The sequence below is a fragment of the Triplophysa dalaica genome, chromosome 16 (assembly GCF_015846415.1).
Source record: "Triplophysa dalaica isolate WHDGS20190420 chromosome 16, ASM1584641v1, whole genome shotgun sequence".
Lineage (NCBI taxonomy): Eukaryota > Metazoa > Chordata > Actinopteri > Cypriniformes > Nemacheilidae > Triplophysa > Triplophysa dalaica.
Window position 1 is genome coordinate 12,027,147 of NC_079557.1, and position 22,676 is coordinate 12,049,822.

Here is a 22,676-nt window from a genome sequence, read left to right on the forward strand (position 1 = left end):
TGTCTGTTGGCTTTATGATCCGATATTGTTCTTCTGTCTCTTTCATCCAGACCTCTTTCCCAGCAACACAGTCATTGGCCAACAGTCCGAGCATGGCTTTCAGCCCGTACCTGAGTCACATGAGCCCGGGCATCAGCCTCATGCCCGAACTTCTGCCCAGTGCCCCCGTGCTGGTCCCGGGGAGCCCCACCGGCATCGCCATGGGCAACGGAAACTCATCGCAGAAACATGTTCGCACAGACAAGCTTGAGGTGTTGAACGAAATGAATTTCTCTTGATCTTGATTTTAATGGTTTTTGTTAGGGGAAAATATCACTTTTGTTATTGGAAGAGTCCTGGGCGCTCTGTTCAGTCTTACAATATGTGTCAAAAAAGAAAACTGCCTGACTAATTTAGATATTGAACATATTTAAAGTATTTCTTATTTTGGCTAATAACTGCAATTTTAATCTGACTGTAGTTTCAAACATCTTCCGTCCTCTTCCCAGGTCTGTCGAGAATTCCAGCGAGGAAACTGCACACGGGGGGAGAATGACTGTCGCTATGCCCACCCGATGGAAGCCGCCATGGTGGATGGCAGCGAGAACTCGGTCATTGTTTGCATGGATTACATCAAGGGCCGCTGCACTCGCGACAAATGCAAGTACTTTCATCCCCCGGCTCACTTGCAGGCCCGGATAAAGGCGGCACAGCACCAGGCCAGCCAGAACGCTGCTGCCATGGTGAGTCACGCAGAGGTCCCATTACGTTGACATCACAAGCCCTAATTCTCCCATTATAACAAATAGTGTGACACGCATTACCTCTATGACCCACCTTTCTGTGTGTCCATGTACTGATTGTGTTGTAGTTGTTTTTATGAAACCATAAAGAGTGGGGCAAGACGTCATTTTACAGACATTCTTAGCGGTGATGCTTTAGTATAGCAAGTTGTGCTCCAGCTGTTATCTCGGCAAATGCTGCATACTTAATTTATCCATGTTATAGCCAAACACATTCAGACAGATGTTATATCTTGTGCTGTTTGTTGCGTTTCTTGATACAACTGTGTCAAGTTTGAACTCCTAAAATATGTAAAGCACATGAAGACCTACATTTGGAAAGTGGAATACTGCTTTAGACTATTGGTGCCTTTTCTGCTAGTAAACATTGCGACACATTTTTTTGGGCAGAGCTTAGATGGAGGAAGAAAGATCCCCTTGACCGCATTACTAATGCTAGGTAGCACATTCAGGGCTCTAGACTAACACTTCAGAGAGGTGGCATTGGTGCTACCAAGTTATTCAGTTGGTTGCACCAGCCCTTAATTTGGCATCACCAGAGTCATGGGGTGAGAAAGAAAAACGTATCACTAAAACTTCATTAAAATGTATTTTATACATTAATAAATCAATTAGAAATTAATACAAATCATTGTTTATGATTTAATTATTTGTATTTTATATGTAAACTCTCTTTTAACACCATGTTTACAGCACATCTTTTTTAAAGCTGCTTTCTTCCTTTTATTTTTATCCTATCTTCCTTTACAACTCATATAAGACAATTCCTTTAATATCACTGAGTGTTTTTGGGCGCGTCATTTGTTGTTTGATGAACATTATAAACAGAGATCTTTATTATGCTGCTTCCCCTTTAAGAGCTTGCGTAATATACTGGAACACACATGTGTTTGTTTCCCAACTGTTTGGTGACGAAACTGAATACCTTTACAAGGTTTCTTGTTAATATGACTGAGTTTCGACATTATTTTCTGTTTATATGTCCGTTTCGGGGTAAGAAGGCGTGAAAGAGGACTTCGTTTAGTATCTTGTGCTCTTGACTCTCTGTGCGTGCACATATCTCAAACAACCCGTGAGACCTAAAGGCTTTTAGTGATTATTCTTCATGAAAGCTGCATTGATACACGTTTGGCTTCTAACAGTAGCGACTTCCAATGCGGTTGTTACAGTTAACTTTAACGCAAGGAACCTGACAACCTTGTACATGCTAACTCAATGGATCCAGGGACAAACTGATAGGATTACCTCCAATTAAGTGCTCTGACATCTACACCTACCAGACAGAGAAACCAAGCGTGTATAGTAAAGATAAACTGAGAACGTAACATCTATAGATGCCTGCATGTACTAACCATGGCAAACGTCATTTACTTAAACACAAACCTGCAAATAACATGAGCCATCTCACTGTTCCCTCTCCCTTTATGCTAATGCACTTGTGACTACTAAAGAAAAAGAGATGACAAACAGTCTCCTTTATGTTTAGTTTATGGCCAATAGTTAATGGCTAGTTGTATAACTAACAAAGTTAGCTAGCATACCCTAATGCATTAAAAAGTTAACGCTACGTGAAAAATAACCTTGTTCGGCAGTTTCTGATTAGGTGGGCATATGTGTGATATTTTTGGACATACCCAAATCATAATCCACACCGACATTTTTATTTAAACACGGGCATTTTTTATTATCGTTACTTTTTAGTCCGCTCATTTTATTTTGTTTAACTTCACCTGTTGTCAGTGTTTTTGTCTGCCAATGACAGCAGGTAACGTTGTGTGTTAAAATATTCTGTCGATTGTGCCACTAAACAACACAACAAGATACAATTTTAAACTCCTTATGTAGCGAATCTGCACTGATTTGTATTGGCCGCCTCCTGCTTTCCCTTTGTTTTGCCTCCAGCTGATGCAGTGACGTAAGCGTGACGTCTATAAGGGGTCTATCATGATGTCTTCTCTGAGTTACTGTCTCACTGTTCACCACCAAACATAATAGATATCAACAAGATGCCTTAATGCCTTTACTATGAATGGAGGGAAATGCAACGCTCAATATGGCTGCTCTAATCAAGGAAGTCCCGCCTTCCAGCAAAAAGAGCCATTCCTCACTCGATGATTCTCTGGGGAGGGGCTTTGTACGGTCTGGCACTTGCCGAACTGTGCGAATGTCCATTAGCTAAAGCGACCTTGAAAAAATGTGTTTTGGCACAATTTAAGCTTAATCAAAATTTATGGTACATCCAATTTTTTATTTATTGAAGTGATGATCAGAAATTTGTGATTTAATTGTTGTCTTTAGCCAGCTTTTTTTGAGATATCTGTCTTGTGTGACTAAAATAGCTTCCCGGAGGCGTTGTAAACATGGCCACCGAGTGTGCCGACTTCCCTAGTGGGTCTTTGGCGTCACCCATAGCTGATTGTTTTTGATTTTGCATAGCAGTGTTCTGTTGCTGTTTACATGCCATGAACTGTTTTTTAATAGAAGTAGTTTAAAAAAGAAAACTTATTAAATATCTGTGTCTGTACATTTTTTATATGGGACACTTGACCATGTGACTATGGCTGTGCCAAATTGTGAACACATGAAAGATCCAACATGAAGATCTTGCTGAGTGAAAGCAACAAAAACATTTTACAAATTCTTTTCAAGTGGAAAATTTTCCTTTTTACTTAAAAAAGAGATCTGGAGAACTCTCAATGTTGTTGTTTTTCTCAATAGGGGGTTCAAATGTGTCATGATTTGACTATTGTACTGATACGTATAACCCTGGTCATTTTGAAACTCATACTTGGACATTTTAGTAAGCAAGCAGTAATTTTATTTGATGATTTCCGATACGATTACTTCAGGGACAGTCCCTGTGGAGAGACCTGAGTGCTCTGCTTACGAGTGCATGATGGTGATGGCACATCCTTCAGGGCCTGAACCAGTAACCTTACAGGGAACTGAGCTTTGACCACAACCCCATTTTCAATAAGCTTTGCTAGTGTCAGATGAAGGTGTATGTATTTATAACTCACTGTCCATACACCTTCAATGTGAGGTTTAGGAGTGTGTTAAATAATTCAGATCCCTCCCTGAGTGTGTGTGTGTGTGCTGTGCGTGTGCATGCGTGCGTGTGTGTGTGTGTAGGCGAGCTCTTTGTCTCTTGTGTGATGTATGAAGACTGTGACTCTGTGATTGGTTGGAGTACAGAAGTGAAAAAGATAATAGAGGAAAATACAAGCAATTGATTCCAACAGAAATACCATTAGCTAACAGCTATTTACCCAAGCTTACCACACTGAATTTCTCTTTAAAGGAACAATTTACTCAAAATTTCAATCAATTGTGACTTCATGTGAAGATCAGATAGAAGTCTGTAGTTGCCATATTTTTCCAGCAATTTCAAAAATAAGGCTTTTGAACTTCAAGCAGAAGTATAATACATGTGGTTTATATTACTTCATGAAAAAACAACTAACATTTTGCTCTTCTCACACAGAAGACTTGGAATAATCCAAATGAGTCGTATGGACCCTTTTAATGATACTATTATGGTACTTTGAATCTTTTATGAAGCTTGAAAGCTCTAGTCGTCATTCTTTAGATTACACCAGCACATCCTTTTGTCCTATTGTGCTCCACAGAATAGAAAGTCAAACACATTCAGAGCAATGAGTGAACAGAATTCCTTTTCCCCTTTAATATTTAGACATCTTTATGAGCCGGGTTTCACAAACAAGGCTTAAGACTAATCCTGGACTAAAATAAATGTTTGAGCTGACTAAACTGAAAATAATTTGCCCTAACATATCTTTAAATCAGTGCCATTGTTTTGTCTTAAGATTTACTCCAGTAATGTTTCTTTTTTTAAAAAAAATTAAAAGCGACTTAATATGCTAATTCAACTAAGGCATAGTCCTGGTTTAAGCTAAGCCTTGTCTGTGAAACCGGGCCTAGATTTTTCAACATCTACCCAGCACACAAGTCTCATCATGTCACAATTTTTACAAAGCTTTATTTACAGTGCACAAATGTGGAGAAGACCTTATGAAAAACCTGCTCCCCTGCTTCAAGCAGTCACCTGATTTGCCCGAGGCGTTATCATATGTTGATTTTATTTGACTCCCTCTCGCTTCATGCTGTCATTCTTTTCAAACACTGCCTGATTGTCTTTACATCCTCACAGCTCTCATTGTTTTCCTGTGAGCTTATTACCCAGCATTCTCTAACCTCAGCTGCATCTGTTCCTTCACGGCTCATTCTCTTGTCCTTTTGCGTCCACTGTCGTCCGCTGGTTTGCCATCGCCATGTAGTCACTGCTCACTCACGAAGCCCTCAGCTCGTCCTCTGAAGCGTGGCCTGCTGCCAGCTTTCAATCTAGTACATTAGCCTTTCACCCTTTTTTTGTTTCTTTTTAAAAGTTATTTGCTCTTTTCTAATTGCTAATTTGCATGTGCCACAACCTCTGCTTGAAAGGATAATTTGCTTCGATGTAAAATAAAACTGAATTAATATGGAATGCAATAGTGACCACAGACACTTGCACAGCAGCCTGGGTTTCAGTAGCACATTTTACATTTCCTCAATATGCATTTTCATATAATTTTGCAATAAAGAGTTAAACAAACTAGCTTCCAACTTTACAAAATCTGATTTGAAGGGAGGAAATAAAAAAACATTACAATTATAAAAGTACAAGATGGAAAGTGCCTTTTTTGTCCTAACAGTATTTACTATTTGACAGCAGAATTCACTGATTGACCAATCAGACTAAAGATCATTCTTTGAGTCATTATAATATGGAAAATTATAACAGAATATATATCAGAACTACGTTTGTGTCTGCTTAAAATAGATTAGGGATAGGATTTTTATCTCTGCAACCCGACTGTTGAGCTCTATACAGTAGAACACATTATGAGATTGAGTTCACATGTTAATCATGAGATCGGACTGCTTACCCATAATCCTTTAGTTCAGTAAATCACAGATATCCTTTTTCCTGTTGACCTTTCTCTTATCGGCTTGCATATCAGTATACAGACAGAGTTACAGAGGAGAAGACAGTCATACATCCTCCTCGCCGTGCCTTCATCTGCACTTCTGAGCATTCTGGGTTTAATTATCAGAGGCAGATAAGCTGCCTCACCTCAGTTTCAGCTTCTTTCCCTTTCAAGGTCGCACACACTGGCTGATGCCCTTTAAATCAGTACAGATAGGTGGAGAGGAAGAGACCTGCACAGTCAGAGGAAAACACATAATAAAACATAAATGGAAAATATCACATTTAGAGACTCCACATCAAAAAATGCTATTAGTAATTGTAAATTGTATAGGCATGGTAAAATTAGGTGTGGTGTAAAGGTTTTTATTGCGTTTATTGTCAAAAGATGACACGGGACAAACAGGTCAGAATAAGAAGGAGATGTTTTTTTACACAAATACCACTTCCCAAGATGTAAACACTTGTCCAGAAGCATGCCCAGTTTCAGTGTTCATCTATTTCATGTATTATTTTTAGGGCTGTCAAACGATTAATCGCGATCAATCGCATCCAGAATAAAAGTTTGCATTTATACTTTTATAAATCTCTGTGTATTGTGCATATTCATTTTGTATTTGTAAACGCATATTTAAAAAAATTATAAACTTCCTACATATGTATTATAAATACATAAACATTTTATGTAAACACAAACATTCATTCTGGATGTCGATTAATCGCAATTAATCGTTTGACAGTCCTAATTATTTGTTTAAATCTTGCATTTATAATGAAATCTTTAAAAAAAACTAGACCAATGTCTCAAACAACACAATACACATCTTTTTGTATTTAGGAAGATTAAAAAAGAATAATATTTAATAGAAAACCATGTTTTCATGTATTTTGGCACACTCTCAGTTATTATTTCACTCCTGAGCTTTCTACCTTTGTTTGATTTTAACAGACACTAGAATGAAATGACCACAATACATGCAGAAAATGGCAAAATTGGAGTGGATTCTTAAGAATTTCCATAAAAAAATAATTGTTGCATTTGTAATGCTCCTCTCCCCTTCCTTCATCTTCCTATATGTGCTCTTTATTTTTTCTTCTTTGTCGTCTTTATCACATCAGGCTCTGCCACCAGGAGCCATGCAACAGCTACCAAAGAGACCGACCCTGGAGAAGACCAACGGTGCGGCTGCCATCTTCAACCCCAGCATGTTCCACTACCAGCAGGCTTTGGCCAGCATGCAGCTGCAGCAGCCAGCATTCATTCCTACAGGTGAGCCCGTGCAGGCAAAAGATAAAACGTATAACTTGATTCCTATCGTTCCTGCAATGGCTTGCATACATACAGCACTGTAAAGACAAAGTGCCTGGCTAGAAGAGGATATGAGCACTTTTCTGCTTGCCATCTTTTTCTCTGTAAACCCACTTGCTCTCTTTTCCTCTCTATAGTTCACCTGTGCACGTGTCATGCTAATTAGTCCCATGACACATACGGTCCCTCGTTGTCTCCTCATGCACCTGAGCATTAGCTTCTCTCATCCTGAAATGCACTGTGTGCACTGTTTTGTCAGGGTAGCTAATCTGTTAGGCCTAGTTAGCATTAGATTTCACAAGTAATTGTAGCAGAAATCCTCCTGCAACATATAAAGAGGATTTAAGAGAAGAATAGTTAGGTTCTAAACTAGTTTTAGAGCCCAGTTTTAAAGACTTCATGAGATCTGGTCTGTTAGTTTTAAAGGGATAGTTCATCCATCTTTATTCTGTGGAACACCAGAGAAGATATTTTGAAGAATGTTGGTAACCGAACAACAGCGGTAGCCATTCACTTGCATTGGTTTTGTGTCCATATAACAGAAGCGAATGGGTCCCGCCATTGGTCAGTTACCAACATTCTTCAAAATATCTTCTCTGGTGTTCTGCAGAAGAAAGAAAGTCATAGAGGTTTGAAATGAAAAGAGGTTTGAGTAAATGATGAATGGTGAACTATCACTTTAATCGTGATTTACATGTTGTGTAAAAAGCAAGTTTCGGTCCGAACAGTTGATTATTAGCCGATGAGACAGACATGAACACAACAACAAATTGGCATCCAGGCTAAAAACCTCTCCAGATGAGGACCTTTTTAGCAGTGTGATTCATTTCCTGTTTGTCTCTGCATTGTATCAGTGTCTCCATCTCACCACGTTGCCCATTATGATGATCATCGCTCTCTCGCTGTGTGTCACTAACTCTGAAGTTGTTTTGTCTTGTTCTCATGCTGCTTTCACTGATCCATTCACTCCCCCTTCTCCCTTCTCATCTCTACCAACCCTCATCCACCTCGGCCTCTCTTCTCCTGGGCTCTTGCATGGTGCTGCAGGCTCCGTGTTCTGCATGACTCCATCAGGAGGTATTGGTAGGTCACTTCCAGGACTCTCTGGATCAGGTTATCATACAGCAGCATGTAAGATGTGTGACAGACCGGAGGGTGATCCATGACTAACTGCAGAGGGCCGGCACTGTCATATATTGTGTTTTCTTCACTACAGATATACAATTATATTTTGTTTAAAATAATAATATCAGTTCATTATATTTCCTAAAGAGACATTATTCTTTGAGGTGCATACTTTATCAAATATGTGAAATGTAAATAAGTTTAATATCAATATTCCTAAAGTATATATAAAAAAAAAAATGTCAACTGTGATTTTGATCAATTGTGGGAAATATTTTATGTTTTACAATTTGGAAACACAAAATATCAGCCTTTAAAGTAGCCTTAGGAAGACAAAAGAGTCAAATTTGTTTCTTCCCCAAATGTTTCAAATGTCATTTCCATCATTGTCACTTTCACCACATAATGATATTAAACAACAAGCATTTCTTATTTTTAAATAGCAAAAATATTAATGTGTGTCCACAACAATTTAAGGGATTGTTCATTATTTCAGAAATTTTAATGTCCTGATGTGTCTATAGTTGAAGAAACTCCTTTTTATATTTATTTTATTACCCGACATTAAAAGATTTTCACTACAGTGATTTTCATTATTGGTCGAGTCTGTCAAGCTAGAGCTTTGATCCTCTCCTGTCTGTTTCCGTGTTACACCCAAACTTTCACGGCTTCTTATCATTTGCTCATTTTTGTGGCTCTTTGTGTGATGTTGTATGAGTTTGTGCATGCGTGAGTGTGTGCGGTTTTTGCGTTTGGAACTGACGGCACAGTGAGGGCACAATCCAGGCTAAAGCCTTCAGCGTGACTCATTAAGACTGGTTCCTTTTTCTTTTTGCCCTTTTCTTCTTTATCCTCTCCTCTACCTCACTCCCTTAAATCTATTATAGGCCTTTTCAAACCCCCAGGCCACATGACAGAGGGCCGCTGGGAGAGGCGGGACTGGACCGGCTGCAGGGCCCCCCAAAGCCGTTACCTGTCAGGGCCTGGACATACTGGTGAGGGTAGAGCCTAGGTCCCCTCGCTACATGCACACACATTCTGTTCCTGTTTAGAAAGCATAAAATACCCTTCTACAAATTCCTACAATAATTCTGTGGCCATAGGCGTCCAGTATATACAGCTGTCCGATTTGTCCGTTAATGACCTTAATTTAGCTGGGTAACATTGAAATCAGTTCTGTCAGGACATTACAACCAGTGAGTGAAGCACAAGCCCAACCAGTGAGCGTGCCAGTGTGTGCCTGTGAGCATGTCTGTATTTTTAATTCTTTTGCCATTATTTGACATCTTCAGTGTCAATTCTGTACACATATCATGCTGTATTCATTTGCAGTTTTCCATGTAATATGACCTTTATCTTTCTATATGATATTCGATTCTAATAGATCCTAAATTCAATTTATTAATGATTTCCAAAAATCAGGTTATCTCAAAAAACACCAAAGAAGTGTCATATTATTTATTTGAATGGGAATGTATTATGTTTGTGCATTCCTTGCTGTTCTTGTTTACTTTTATGGTCTGGGGCCAACATCAAAATATAACACTCAGATTGTCTGATCGGAGTGATGATTTTGATGATGACCATGTTTTTGTTTTGCCCATGAGAAGTTGCTATATGGTTTTATCTCAGTCTAACTGTAATCAGATAAAACTCTTGAAGCTAAAACACAAAGGAATAAAATGGTATGTTTTTAAGTTTTGTTTGCATGTTTGTTCTCGAGTGAAGACATCATCTTTGCAGAACATGAAAACGTAGTTGCCATGACTCAGCCTATTCCTCTGGCGTATTATGTCATGGTACTCATAACATTCCTCCTCCCCTCCACCCCTTCCCTTGTTTCTTGTCTGAATCGCCTGAAAAAAGTTCCCATGATGCACGGTGCCACCACTTCCACTGTTTCGTCGGCTACGACCCCAGTCACCAATGTTCCTTTTGCTGAATCAGCCACCTCCAACCAGGTTTGCCCCTTCATTTTGGCCTTTCCTTTATACAGCTGTGAGGCGTCCGACTCTGGTCCATAGACGATAGCCTGAAAGTTTTCATGACTTTAAGATCGAAATATTATACGTAATGTTTTATGTGAGTAAGTAATTGTGTAACCAGTTTTTATACAAATGCTTTCTCATCCAAAATAGTAGAAAATGATAATCTTTGAGTCATCGAGTTCTCTGTGGACCAATGAGGAGCCTCTTTACTTCTTTAGCACAATGTCCCAGTTCCACCGTGTCTGTGTTTACATCTGTTTTACTCTCTGTTAGCGTTGTCACCGTGTGTTAGAGAGCAAACCACTACATTTAAAGGAACAGTTCACCCAAATATGACAATTCTCTCATGATTTACTCACTCTCATACTGTCCCATATGTTTGTGACTTTTATCAGTTGAACACAAACTGATGTTATATTTCCTTGTTATTTTACGTGGTGCTCTGGAATACTTGATTTTGATTGGCCAATGGCTACATTCGTAGGTCTGATATTCACAGATAAAAACTGCTCAAAACTAATAACACATGGTAATCCGGATGCTGTGCATCATTTTGACAGGCAAGGTTAAATATTACACAAAAAAAATGGAAATTGAGATTTTTACATCATCAGAAAGCTGAATAATTAAGCTTTCTATTGATGTATGGTTTATTAGGATAGCACTATATACTGTATGGTAGATATACAACCGTTAAAAACTCTGGAATCTGAGGGTCAAATTTTTTTTTTTCGAAATTTTGAGAAAATTGCCTTGATGTTGTTAATCGGAGGCATTGTAGCAGGCCATCCACTCACAGAAATAAAGTTTTTGTAAATTTAGGGTAGGACATTTTCTAAATATCTTCACGGAACGGGATCTTTACTTAAGATCCTAATGATTTTGAGCATAAAATAAATCATTTTGACCCATACAATGTATTTTTGGGTTTTACCAAAAATGTTCCCGTGTTACTTTAGTCTGGTTTTGTGATCCAGGGTCACATATGACATTATATTTACAAATGCTTTAACCAAATTGCCTGTTCTTGGCATTTGAACGTTTAGTTTTACCTTAAAAGCTCCAAAAAGCAAGTTAGTGGTTAGTAAATATATTCTGAAGTGAAACGGTTCGTGAGATAAAACTATTAATTATTCGAGTTTATTTCGCTAAATTAAAACCAAACAAGCTTGTAAAAGAAAAGCAGAAATTTGAAATATGATGACAATTTGATTATAATAGTAATAATAATAAAACGATTAATTTGATGATACGTCTTATTGGGTCTTTCATGCCTCATAACTAATCTCGTGACTAGTCATATATTTCTTTAATTTTTAAGTATTTTAACACAGTTTAAAAATCGCAAATTATTAAATAAATATTCTATTTATTCTATTAAATATTATTCCAATATATGTGTCCTATTATTTTATCAAATATTTCAAAATCACACAATGGATTTGAATGAGCAGCATGCTCATGGGATGAACTGCTACTTTTGTGTTCAACAGAAAATGAAGGTGAGTCAATAACGAGAGAATTTTCATATCTGTGTATGAAACTGTTGCTTTAAATCTTTCATTGTCTTTTTTCTCTCACCATGTTTTGAGGATTTGACACAGGAGAAGGTTGTTTCACTGGCTCATATCAGAGTGCATATGTATGTATGCGTGTCCTCTGCATTTATCTGTCAATAGAATATGGGTGTGTGGTTTCAGATGACAGTTCTCTGAATTTATTTTTGTTACTTCAAAACAAAACTACCTTTGAACGTAATGTGAGGAAATATGTAGTTCATCATTTTGCCGATTAAGTTATTGGGTTTTGCCGTGTACAGACAAGCTACAAACCATAACTAAATAAATAAAGATAAAGCCAACCTTATTACTTTAAAAATGGACGTGATTTGCTTCCTCTATACTTAACTGAACATATTTGTTCCTGTAGCACAGCTAGTAAAGAATAGCAGTTACATCGCCACGATAAAGGGAACACCAACTGAGATAATGTATGTGTACATGGAATACATTGCAAGTCACTTTGGATGTAGCTTTCACCAAATGCGTAAATGTTAAATTATGGACTTTTTAAGAAAACTGCAAGTTGTCAGGGTGTTCAGCTATGGTTTTGAGCGTCATTGTAATATTAGACTAAATGTATTTCCTAGTAAAGCTGTGCAGGCCTGTGTTGTCGGCGTTCATTTCCTGCTTCACTTGCTTTTACTCTAAAATCCGCCCTGCAAAATTACAAATGTGAAATTGCACCCGATATAATATAAGATAACCGAAATATTACGTGAAGATATTGCACAGTATTTATTCATTCGCAAGTAATTCTTATTCGCTTTTTTCAAATGAACTTCGGGTTGAGTAGATAAGATAAGAATCAGCTGTATTCCGTTTCACCTTTGTCTTTGCTTATATGGGTTTTTAACCACAAGGGCTTCACCTCTTTATCTCTTTTCGATGTGTTTGTCCATGTCTTCCAGTAGACACCGCCGAGGTACTGAGCGCAGACCCGATCGACCTCCAGTGCATTCCCATGGAGACCCATTTCTGCCCAGTTCCCAAACTCCTGGTCGCCGCACCCATGACGCTGAATCCAGTAAGCCTCTCCCGCAATCCCAGTTAAGACACCAACAACCTAATCAGGCCCATCGCTCATGCAACATGTGCCCAAACACAGCCGAAAAATGAATGCAACAAACGTGTGCCTAATCAGTTCGTCCTTAATGGGCAATACATTCATCTCCATATCAGACACGCCCACTTCATTCAAAGTCAACAGGGGTTTGTTGATATTGAAACAGGCAATACTTAAGCTCGGACCTACAACTGTTAAAGGAAGCATGCCATCTTGATGCAAGGGGAGCGTCCGGATGCTGAATCGAGAGACAGAGCGCTCTTATAACTCACAGCCATACAAATACATGCAAACCAATTCGATGAAAAGAGCGAATCCTCTGGAGGTGAACTTTAGATCCTGCTTATTTAAGGTACGGTAAGCAGAACATCAGCAGGTCGAAGGCGTTTCTCTGTCATTGAATGTGATAACTGTGTGCCCGGGGCCCATCGCAACGAGAATGATTGACAGCTGCAACGCTTATGATATTTTAGAAAGCGGTGATGGTACTTTGATTTCTTTTACATTTAATTCTAATTAATAAACGTGGCACGTTTTATGTTTACATTTGGAAATTTAGGATGAAAATAATTTAACAATTATTTGTAAGATAACCTGTTTATGATACTGATTTAAGCTTTTTAGTAAGGTTTCAAAATGTAGTTGTTTGTGACTTTGAGTTACAAGTGTGTGTGTGTTTTTTTCCCAATTCTGAATCCACATTTTATTCTAGACTAAGAGGGTATACCCGTGTAGCCTTTCACAATCAGCGTTTCATTCATTTTTTGTTTCCTGATCTCATACACGAGTATTATTTATTATCCACTGTCCAGTAGACATATACTGCTTTAGTGAGATCAGTGTTATTATCCATACCGAAGTATCTCGCATTTCAAGCTTCACATCGAGACACATAGTTACATAGATTATTGGTTCATCCATTGAAATGGAACTGCCTTAAGCAGACATAATATCAGCACGTCTTGCTGAACGTTGTGGTGCACACTAAACAGAAGGTCTGGTTGCAGGTCTTCTGATGCATAAGATGTCTCAGTGAGGAGAGATGGTGTGACGGACTGGTTTAAACTGGACTTTTTAATTCCAGCTGGATCCCTTTAGTCAAAGATGACCTTGGAATAACACTTATATTGTGCTTAGATATTAGAACGTTATCGTATATTACATTGCTTTGGTTGTTGTGTGAAGAAATCAAATTTCACCTCAATTTTAAAAGAAACCGTCTGATTTGCTTGAAGAAACTGAAAACTGATTTTATGAGCATTAAGATTAATTCATTATTATTTATTATTTTCATGATGGTTATACACATTCCCTCTTAAACTATCAAATCTACATCTTAAGGATGACTAAACATTTTCAGAATATATTCATGTATATTCATACTTAAATTTTAAATGATGTGACTATATTCTTGTGTGTTTAGCTCCTGGTGAACAACACGTAAATTATCTATTTTTCTTTGTTCAAAATGCGAATTGGCTTTTCTTCGTTTATTTTGAGATGAAATATGACAGAGACACATATTTATTCGATTACCTTGTGTAACTCAAACCCTTTCTGATGGCTAGACTGTCTCTGCCAAACCCTGTGTCCTGCCCTACCTGCTGTGTGACAGTCTGTTCGTCTCCACTTCTTGTTCGTCCCTGAGCGTCGTATCTTCATGCCCTTTATTTTCAATATCAGTTATTTGCCAAAATGTTCTTAAACAGTTTGATAAGTCGCATTATGAGCAGACTGGCTCACATGTAACATTTTTTCACGTTTGTGTATCGTCTAAATTACAAAGTGAAAATCTGTATAAAGTCACAGACTGGAAGCTGATTTAAATATCCCACATTTTTTCCATTATGTGCTTTTTTACTCGGCAGTCGGCACGGACATGTCAAGTGCACAGATTTTGTGCCATTCGACCCCCTGACAGAGGTCAGTCTGTGCCAATCACGAGAGCTTTCAGACTGTTTGATGAGGCTTTGACGCACCAAGGTCACACGCCAGATGGATCTGAACCGCAATATCATTCTCCCGCAAAAGCAAATGTGTCCTCCAAGGCAACAGATTCAAACCCATTCGAGCAAGCTATTATTTCATGCTTTGTTTTGAAACGTCTCAGTTATTGCTTCCTTTCATTAGATGGGAAATTGACATCTGGATAATTTTTAGCAGATGTTTTTATTAGTGCGTCAGTGAATGCTGTGTGCGCACGCAAATAGAGTTCCAATCCTCGCCAACCAAGATATTTCCGCTGTTATTCATTATTAATAGTCGAAACATGGATCAGACGAAACGTCAAAACTGTGATGTCAGACTGACTGTACACCAAGGCCTGCAACCCAAAAGTTTTGCCCTTTTTGACTTATAGGATGATGGCTGATTGAACTTAAACTATTTCAATTACCGTGTTTGTTTGTGCTTATGAAACGTGTCAGTTTGGAGTTTCGAACAGGTGTAAATCACTGATTGTGTCCTTACTTTCAAAAGTCGGCAGACTCTAAAATGCAAGGGCGAAGGTGACCGTCCATTATTGGAAAAGTGTTCTGGTGTGGACTGTGAGCTGAAAGCCATGACACTCGGGCAGACACGTTACAGTTAGAGAAAAGGAAAGGAAATTTATTATTTTTAGACCTGGGTACTTTCCAAAGGCCCTCATCAGCCAAAGGTTCATTTAAAAGACACTATCGCTCCTCGTGGGGCTTTACTAGCATTTATGAATGTGACATTTAAGACGGTGAATGTCATGAGAGGATGCCGGTCTCACCACTTCTCTCGAGCAAAACGTCAACCTTTTTCAACATATCAAGGAAGCGAAAGCCGACCAATGCCATCCACTGTTGATGTATAAAACAAAAACAAAAAATGTAATTTATCATCACCTATGAAAGACCCTTCTCTTAACCGTCGTCTCCTTTGGGACGGCAGTGTTGTTTCACTGTTACAGCAGCATAGCCCCAGGAGAGAGCTCTAAAGATGCTTATTTTGCGATAACCTGATCTTAAAACATCATGGTCTTCTATTCAGCTAATTTAGTGGCGGTTAGCACACACAATTGTATCTAGGCCAAACACAAAATCTATTACATCATACAATGGTGGTATAAAACACGAACGATTGTTTATCTTGGTGGTCAATATGAAATCAGAGAAAGATGATACTATATTGTGTTATAAGTGAAATATGTGTATTGTATACATCTCTGTACAATGTTCATGTGTTGTAAGATTCTTTTAGGAAATCCTGGGGCAAATATTTCTTGTTTTATTTAGGAGAAAATTGTTTATCAATGTGTCGGATTGTGTTTTGTAATTAAGTTCCATTGCCCAGCCAAGGTGTAGAACCTCTTTCTCTCTGTCTGTATCTCTCTCTCTCTCTCTCTCTCTCTCTCTCATATAAAGAATTATGCCTTCTCCAACTGCAATCCAGCTGGAATCAACTAAATACTTGATAAAGAAAAAACAACGTGCCTCATCGGGGGCTTTAGCATTTTAAGAACTCACTTTTTAAGAAGTGTGCATACCTGCATAATGTAGTTAGCTAGAATAATCTATGTGTATGTATTACAAATGCATCATTATTATAGTTTTTCATTAATGGAACCTGTTTTAACTATATCCTCATTGAATTCAGTCATGTTTTGGTGTGTTTTGAGACACAGTGTTAGACTGTTTAGTTTCAGTTTGATCATTATTATCCTTACTTGGTTACTTACATTACATTGCACAAGTCTCATCGCATGAAATTAGAATAATAATCTGAATAGTCTACATCATAGTTTGTGCAGTTAGTGGTTTAAGATTTAAAAAAAAAATACTTAATCTATATGTCTCTATATCTATATACACGTTTGTATGTATTACAATGATAGATTCATTGTTACCTATGATAGTAAGTTCTTGTTGCTATGGCAACAAAACTACAACATGGCTACCTTTGTATATCTTAATTGTGAATTCACACTTCAAGTGAAATAATGTACAACGTTAACTTATTCAGAAAGGGAATGTGTTCTTTAATTGTCTTGGAAAAACAGATGATTGACTATTTTGTAAAAAAGAAAAATATATATACATATATACAGACTTGTGAGATACAAATATCCAAAGGCCCTTTGGAGACATCATACGTTATTTCTGTTATAACGATTATCATTTTTCTATTGGTGTTAATGATAACTTTTTGATGGGTGACTGTCTTTTGTGTAAACAGCATTTGAGCTTTTCAACCAATCTGATGGATCAATTGGGAGAAAAAAAGACTTTGGAGACTCACATTTGGTTAAATTCATGTCATTTAAAAGCACCGTCGCATTGTAGAGGGCTAGTAATGCACTGGCAACGGTGTGTCCCAAAAAAAGATTTTAAAGTGTCAGCTTTTTTTAATAACGCAACCCATGATGTCACAAACAAAGGACGGTATCAGCCATAGTGAGCCTATGGAGCCCCCAGAATCGAGTTCTGTCCCCCTCTGGCCCACCCAGACTGCACCCAGCTGTGCTGGGAACTGGTGACTCGAGTCACCCCGTTGGTGTACGAATGTGTTATTCACCTTGTTTGCACTTATGTACATAACTGAGTCAAAATATTCAGAATTTATTTTGAATATACATAGATGAATAAATATATATATGTATGTAGAAGAGCAGATTCAAATCAAATGACTGTATTGTTCGGAATACAGGTAAACAGTTATCTTTATAAGGGTTGTCAAAGAGATGCTGTTTTGGGGTGTCAAGGAATATATTGTTTTTGTTTTGTTTGCTAATGCCCTCGTTCTCATCATGAAGCATGATGTCGCTTGCTGACAAAGGGAGAAAAAATGATGTCAATATGCCTATGTAGTTTTGCATAGCTTACAGAAGCGCATTGAGCTGAGCACTGTGCCTGCTCTTATCTGATCCTGAAGTGTGGTTGTGTAGGAGACGTAGAAACATACCCCTATATATATATATATATATATACACAGTATATATTGTATGTGTCTACCTCCCCTACCTGTGCAGAGAAGAATGTGTCCTGAAACCAAAGAACGGCCATCTCGTTTCTCTTTTACCTCTTCAGAATAAATGGTGTGATTTTGTTCTGGGTAGTTCCACAAAAGGCAGAAAACGTTCTGCCCAGAAAGAAAAAGAGAACAGCACGGGGACATTCAATGCAGATCTGATTTGCCCAGACACGCGTTAGCCTTCAGGATCGGATTTTAGCTGGAAAGCTTTGCTACAGGTTATACAAAAATGAATATTTCGCTTTGGTTTGGTTCAGTCGTTGATGATTATTTTCCACCAAGAACAAATATATCTCACAGTATCAAAATCAAGGTTGCTTTGAAATAAGATGTTAAACCACCAGACAAAACCCTCTGTTAAAGAAAACTTGTACATTCTGTGCTCTACAATTGCTTTGGAAGCCAATAATTTTGTTGCCATGGCACTTGCCCTTATAGTGAGGGAGAGATTGAGTCTTTGTAGGTTCTTGCATATAGACGCACCTTTGGACCAATTGAACATGGTCCTCAGCCTTTTGACTGTAGAGCTGAGGTAGCACTTACATTGAGAACTCGGTGTCCCAACTTGCATACAGAGTCTGAATGCAAACGCAGGATGCTCCTTTACCACTGTGCTTGATGGGAAAGACAAACACACCCTCTTCTGCTATCCATTTTCCTGTGCCTAAACATTGTGTGTGAAGTGAACGAACTGATGTTTAAAAGAAAGCCATTGAGGTTAGACGTCCACCTAACTGTGCCCTACATTCAGTCACCTCATTTTCATATCCGTGACTGGAATACTAGAGTCAGTGGTTATTGTTAGCGTTTGGACTTCACTGAGACTGGAACTTGACATTAATGTTGTACAAAGTTGTATAGTTTCCAAATGAAAAACCACTCATTGATGCAGAGGTTAAGTCCCTTTAAAGGCGTCAGTAGGTGTTTGGTGGCAAATGCTGATGCCTGTGTAAATGCTGTTGTGTGTGTGGAACAGTTAAAAGAATGTCTACATTGTTTCAAAGCCATATGTTAAAGATTCCTCTCTCTCCCACTGTAGGACAAGGTAAAACTGAATGCTTTGACTCTTTATATGAAATGCTTCTCTTTCTATTTAGCTTATTGTGCTTGTATGTGCTCAAGAACTGTGCTTCTTGTCAATCCCTTTGCGATATATAAATGTATGGAATATATAAGACTTCTGTTCTTTTTGTTTGACATTTTAATAAAGCACTTAAAAGGCAACTTTTGGTTGTGTTTTTTTAATCTGGTGGTGAAAAAGAAACTTAATAAACGATCCTCAAAATGCACTGTAGCTTCTAAATAATATGTCTATTTGTCTGTTGAGCCATTGCTCACATATTGGATTTACTGTGTTTCAGACCCCAGCTATCCAGATATTATATAAACGACTGTACTTTTATTAAATGTCTAAAATCTACAGTAATACCTTTTATCATTATGCGTGTGTTGAAATGTTTAATATGAGAAGAAAACATGGCAGTGATCTTAATATTAACGTGGGGAATATACTTTTTGGGGGAAAAATACAATATTATAAAATTAAAACACACTAATTTTTATTTTTCTCTCAATTTTTGAAATGTTTTTACTAAACCCCTCCCAGTCACCGCTCGGACCAATCAAAATACAGTCTCGCCGAAAGTCCGTCCCAAAAATAATAATCTTATTTAAATTAATTCATAGCGAATTTAAAAATAAATGGCGTTGGCATATGTATGGGCTTAAACCCAGCACATTTAAATTACTTTTAAAATGCTCTTTTATCGGCGTTATTGTGACTGACGTGATTTCCGGCGGATGTTGATTGGTCGGCGTGAGGCGTGTGCGCGAGAGAAGCTCCGCTGCGGGGCCGCCGCTGCTGCTGCTGTCTGGGGCCGATATGCAGAGGCGGGCCGGGAGAGAGAGGAACAAGAAACAAGGAGAATGTTGGAATCCGAGTCGGCTTTTATAAGTTAATAATATCAAAGGTGGAATCCTAAACCCGCGGTTTATTTTCGACGGTTCGTCCGACGTGTTATAAAAGCAGGAAAAGGGCTGTTTATATGTGATTGTGCGGCGAATGCCCGCAGGCGTCTAACGCTAGTCATGTAGGGCTCCATTCACACGGACGCTAAACATGGACGCGACTTCACATGATACTTGTGACATGTATCGTCTCTGTGGTTTACTAACACTTAACTGAACCGATTTTGATGGATATTGAGTGCAGATGGAGGGTCGTTGTGGATTTAGCTAGTCGAAGCACAATATTCACCCAGAGAAAACGCTCTCTTCCTCCGTTCAGTCTGTGACTTTGATTGCTACATCCCGATACAAGTGTTGCATTGATCGTAGAACCTGTTTGGGAAACGGCGTTGGGGTGTTTTTATGGCCGGTTGTGTGCAGATAAAGTTAGCTGTAGCTTGAGCTCGGATCAGACCAAATGAAGGAGTATAAGGTAGTTGTGCTCGGCAGCGGCGGCGTGGGCAAGTCCGCACTCACGGTCCAGTTTGTGACCGGGACATTCATAGAGAAATATGACCCAACCATCGAAGACTTCTACAGGAAGGAGATCGAGGTGGATTCGTCCCCCTCGGTGCTGGAGATCCTGGACACTGCTGGTACCGAGCAGTTTGCTTCTATGAGAGATCTGTATATTAAAAATGGGCAAGGCTTCATTTTGGTGTACAGCCTCGTCAACCAGCAGTCGTTTCAGGTGAGTGCTGCAAACTGTCTATGCTTATACCAGTATAGCCAATATAAAAATCTACAATAGAATTCAACCTGCTCTGTGAATCCTTTGAGAGTTCATTTTGTCAAATAGTGGAATACAGAAAACCATTTGTAGTTTAAGAAAGTAGTAGTTTATGGCATATGCAACAGGTTAGAATTGGCATTATCTATGCTGTTCGTATACACCCAACCCTGCTTACCGTTGATGAATCATTCCTATAAACACACCCTGATATCTGTGCTTCGCAGGACATCAGACCAATGCGAGACCAGATCGTTCGCGTGAAACGCTTCGAGAAGGTGCCTCTCATCTTGGTCGGTAATAAGGTGGACCTGGAGTCCGAACGGGAGGTTGCCGGCTCCGATGGCCGTGCCCTTGCGCAAGAATGGGGTTGCCCGTTCATAGAGACCTCTGCCAAAAGCAAGAGCATGGTGGATGAGCTGTTCGCTGAGATCGTAAGGCAGATGAACTACACCACATTGCCCGAGAAGCAGGAGCAGTGCTGCACTGCTTGTGTTGTGCAGTGAGCTTCCTGGCCTTACGTTTACTACAGGTATGAGAGCGCACAGCCATGAAACAACATTCAGACTGTTTGGCATTAAATGTCTTAAGCACACAAATGTACATTTGTCTTCATACTCTTTTAAATGATCATTTCAGATTTAGATCAGTTCTGCATCTGTGCAATAGTTTGTGGTGCAGAAGTGTTGTATCAATAGAGAAAGGGGAAATAAGCTGCTCTGGGCTGACTCAGCTCTGTTATCATTGGATCACACCAGGAATGTGGAGTGAAGAATGAAGCCGCTTAATCTCGATACCAGTGAGATGAAGCATAAAGTGACAGAGCTGTCTGGGCTAGAAGGCAGGCACATGAGAACAGGGAGAACCCTTGTCAAGCTAAAGGAAAACGTAACATCCTGAATGGAAAGTGATGTTGCAAAACAGGAAATCCAGAGAATTGTGTGGCTACCCAGAACCAGTCATTTCAGTTGTGTCTTGACGTAAACGCGTTTCCTTGAACAGTAATTTCATTATTTTGAAGGAATAGTTCATACAAAAATGAAAATTCTGTCATCGTTAACTATTGTCATTTCAAACCCGAATTACTTTCTACTGCAGAACACAAAAGGAGATGTTTTGAAGGTTTGAAATGATAAAGTAAATAATGACAGAGTTTTTTTGGGGGTGAATTCTTTTTTGAAATTCTAAACAAACACATAGTACATTTTTGCTGTAGCTAGTTAGTGTTGAAAATGTATTGTATTCTTATGGTTGTGTGTATTTGTATTTCTTTGCTTGTCATTACAGTAAATTTTTGTGTTTCGTAGGCACCAAATCCCACCGGAATCTGTTAAACCAGTCAATGCATTGATGATCTTATGACCCTATGAGCCACACCTGTGCCACTGAGCCCCTTGAACTCTGATACATAAAGACATTTGGCAAGGCTTGACCCAGAAGTAAATCAATGCAGAGTCTCTCCAAATCCACAGGGGATTTATAATATTTTCAAGTTGTCTTTTGGTTACCTGGAAACAAGTCAAGTCTGCAAATTGGAGCACAGAAAACGTTTGGGAATGGGGACATCTGTGACAGGGCTATTAATAGCTATTTTTCTTATATAGGGAAAGGGTTTTGACGCTCAGGGCTGTCGTAGCCCTGAAGAAGCTCCGTTGTAAACTTCCCTGTTTTTCTTTTAACATATTAAGTTTGATATCTAACTATAAAGCTGTTACAGCCATTATGCAGGTTTGAGACCTCAATAATGTTTCTTTGGTTTCTGTATTTTTTTTAAACGACTGGTATATATGCTTTCTCTCCTAATACCCTATTTATTAAAGTCTTTAATTACCATGATAGAGTAATATTGCGTTTTTATATTCCGTTGGCTGTTTTGGCTTTTTGTGACTGCAGTATGCATTGTTTCTGATGTACAGCATTGATGATGCCTTAAATAATTACAGTCTGAAACCTGTGTTGTTGTTCCTTCCTTTCATGTCATTTCTCATTTTCAGGATGTCATGTCATTCAGCCTGTTTTGTTGGTTTGGCAGGCAAACGTTAATTATGGTTTTAAAGCAACACTTTGGAACTTTTGCTCACGGCTCCCCCGTGTGGTTGATAAGCGTAATTGTCTGTTACCAGTTTCG

The 22,676-nt window shown here is 38.6% G+C and overlaps 2 protein-coding genes across 7 annotated transcripts in view; both read left to right on the forward strand.

Annotated features, from left to right (window-relative positions):
* mbnl3 (muscleblind-like splicing regulator 3) overlaps positions 1-19,035 on the forward strand; it is a 38,267-nt gene extending 19,232 nt beyond the window's left edge. The window contains exons 4-10 of one of the 6 annotated variants that reach the window (XM_056769968.1): positions 51-251; positions 489-722; positions 6,889-7,039; positions 8,126-8,161; positions 9,091-9,198; positions 10,070-10,164; positions 12,665-19,035. In XM_056769968.1, coding sequence (XP_056625946.1) covers positions 51-251; positions 489-722; positions 6,889-7,039; positions 8,126-8,161; positions 9,091-9,198; positions 10,070-10,164; positions 12,665-12,682 — 843 coding nt within the window. In that variant the 3' untranslated portion in view covers positions 12,683-19,035. Of the gene's footprint in view, positions 1-50; positions 252-488; positions 723-6,888; positions 7,040-8,125; positions 8,162-9,090; positions 9,199-10,069; positions 10,165-12,661 lie in introns of all 6 variants that reach the window. The other 5 variants (XM_056769967.1, XM_056769969.1, XM_056769972.1 and 2 more) reach the window with 5 other exon arrangements.
* Positions 19,036-19,606: 571 nt separating this feature from the next.
* rap2c (RAP2C, member of RAS oncogene family) lies at positions 19,607-22,502 on the forward strand. Its single transcript, XM_056769341.1, has 3 exons — positions 19,607-20,509; positions 20,776-21,080; positions 21,856-22,502. Exons 1-2 carry the CDS (start codon positions 20,237-20,239, stop codon positions 21,052-21,054), a joined length of 552 nt encoding a protein of 183 aa, XP_056625319.1. The 5' UTR covers positions 19,607-20,236; the 3' UTR covers positions 21,055-21,080; positions 21,856-22,502.
* Positions 22,503-22,676: the final 174 nt, after the last annotated feature.

Coding starts and splice junctions, on each gene's coding strand:
- rap2c (XM_056769341.1), top strand. CDS start 20,237: ATGAAGGAGTATAAGGTAGTTGTGCTCGGCAGCGGCGGCGTGGGCAAG. Junction 20,510..20,775: donor TCAACCAGCAGTCGTTTCAG/GTGAGTGCTGCA, acceptor TGTGCTTCGCAG/GACATCAGACCAATGCGAGA.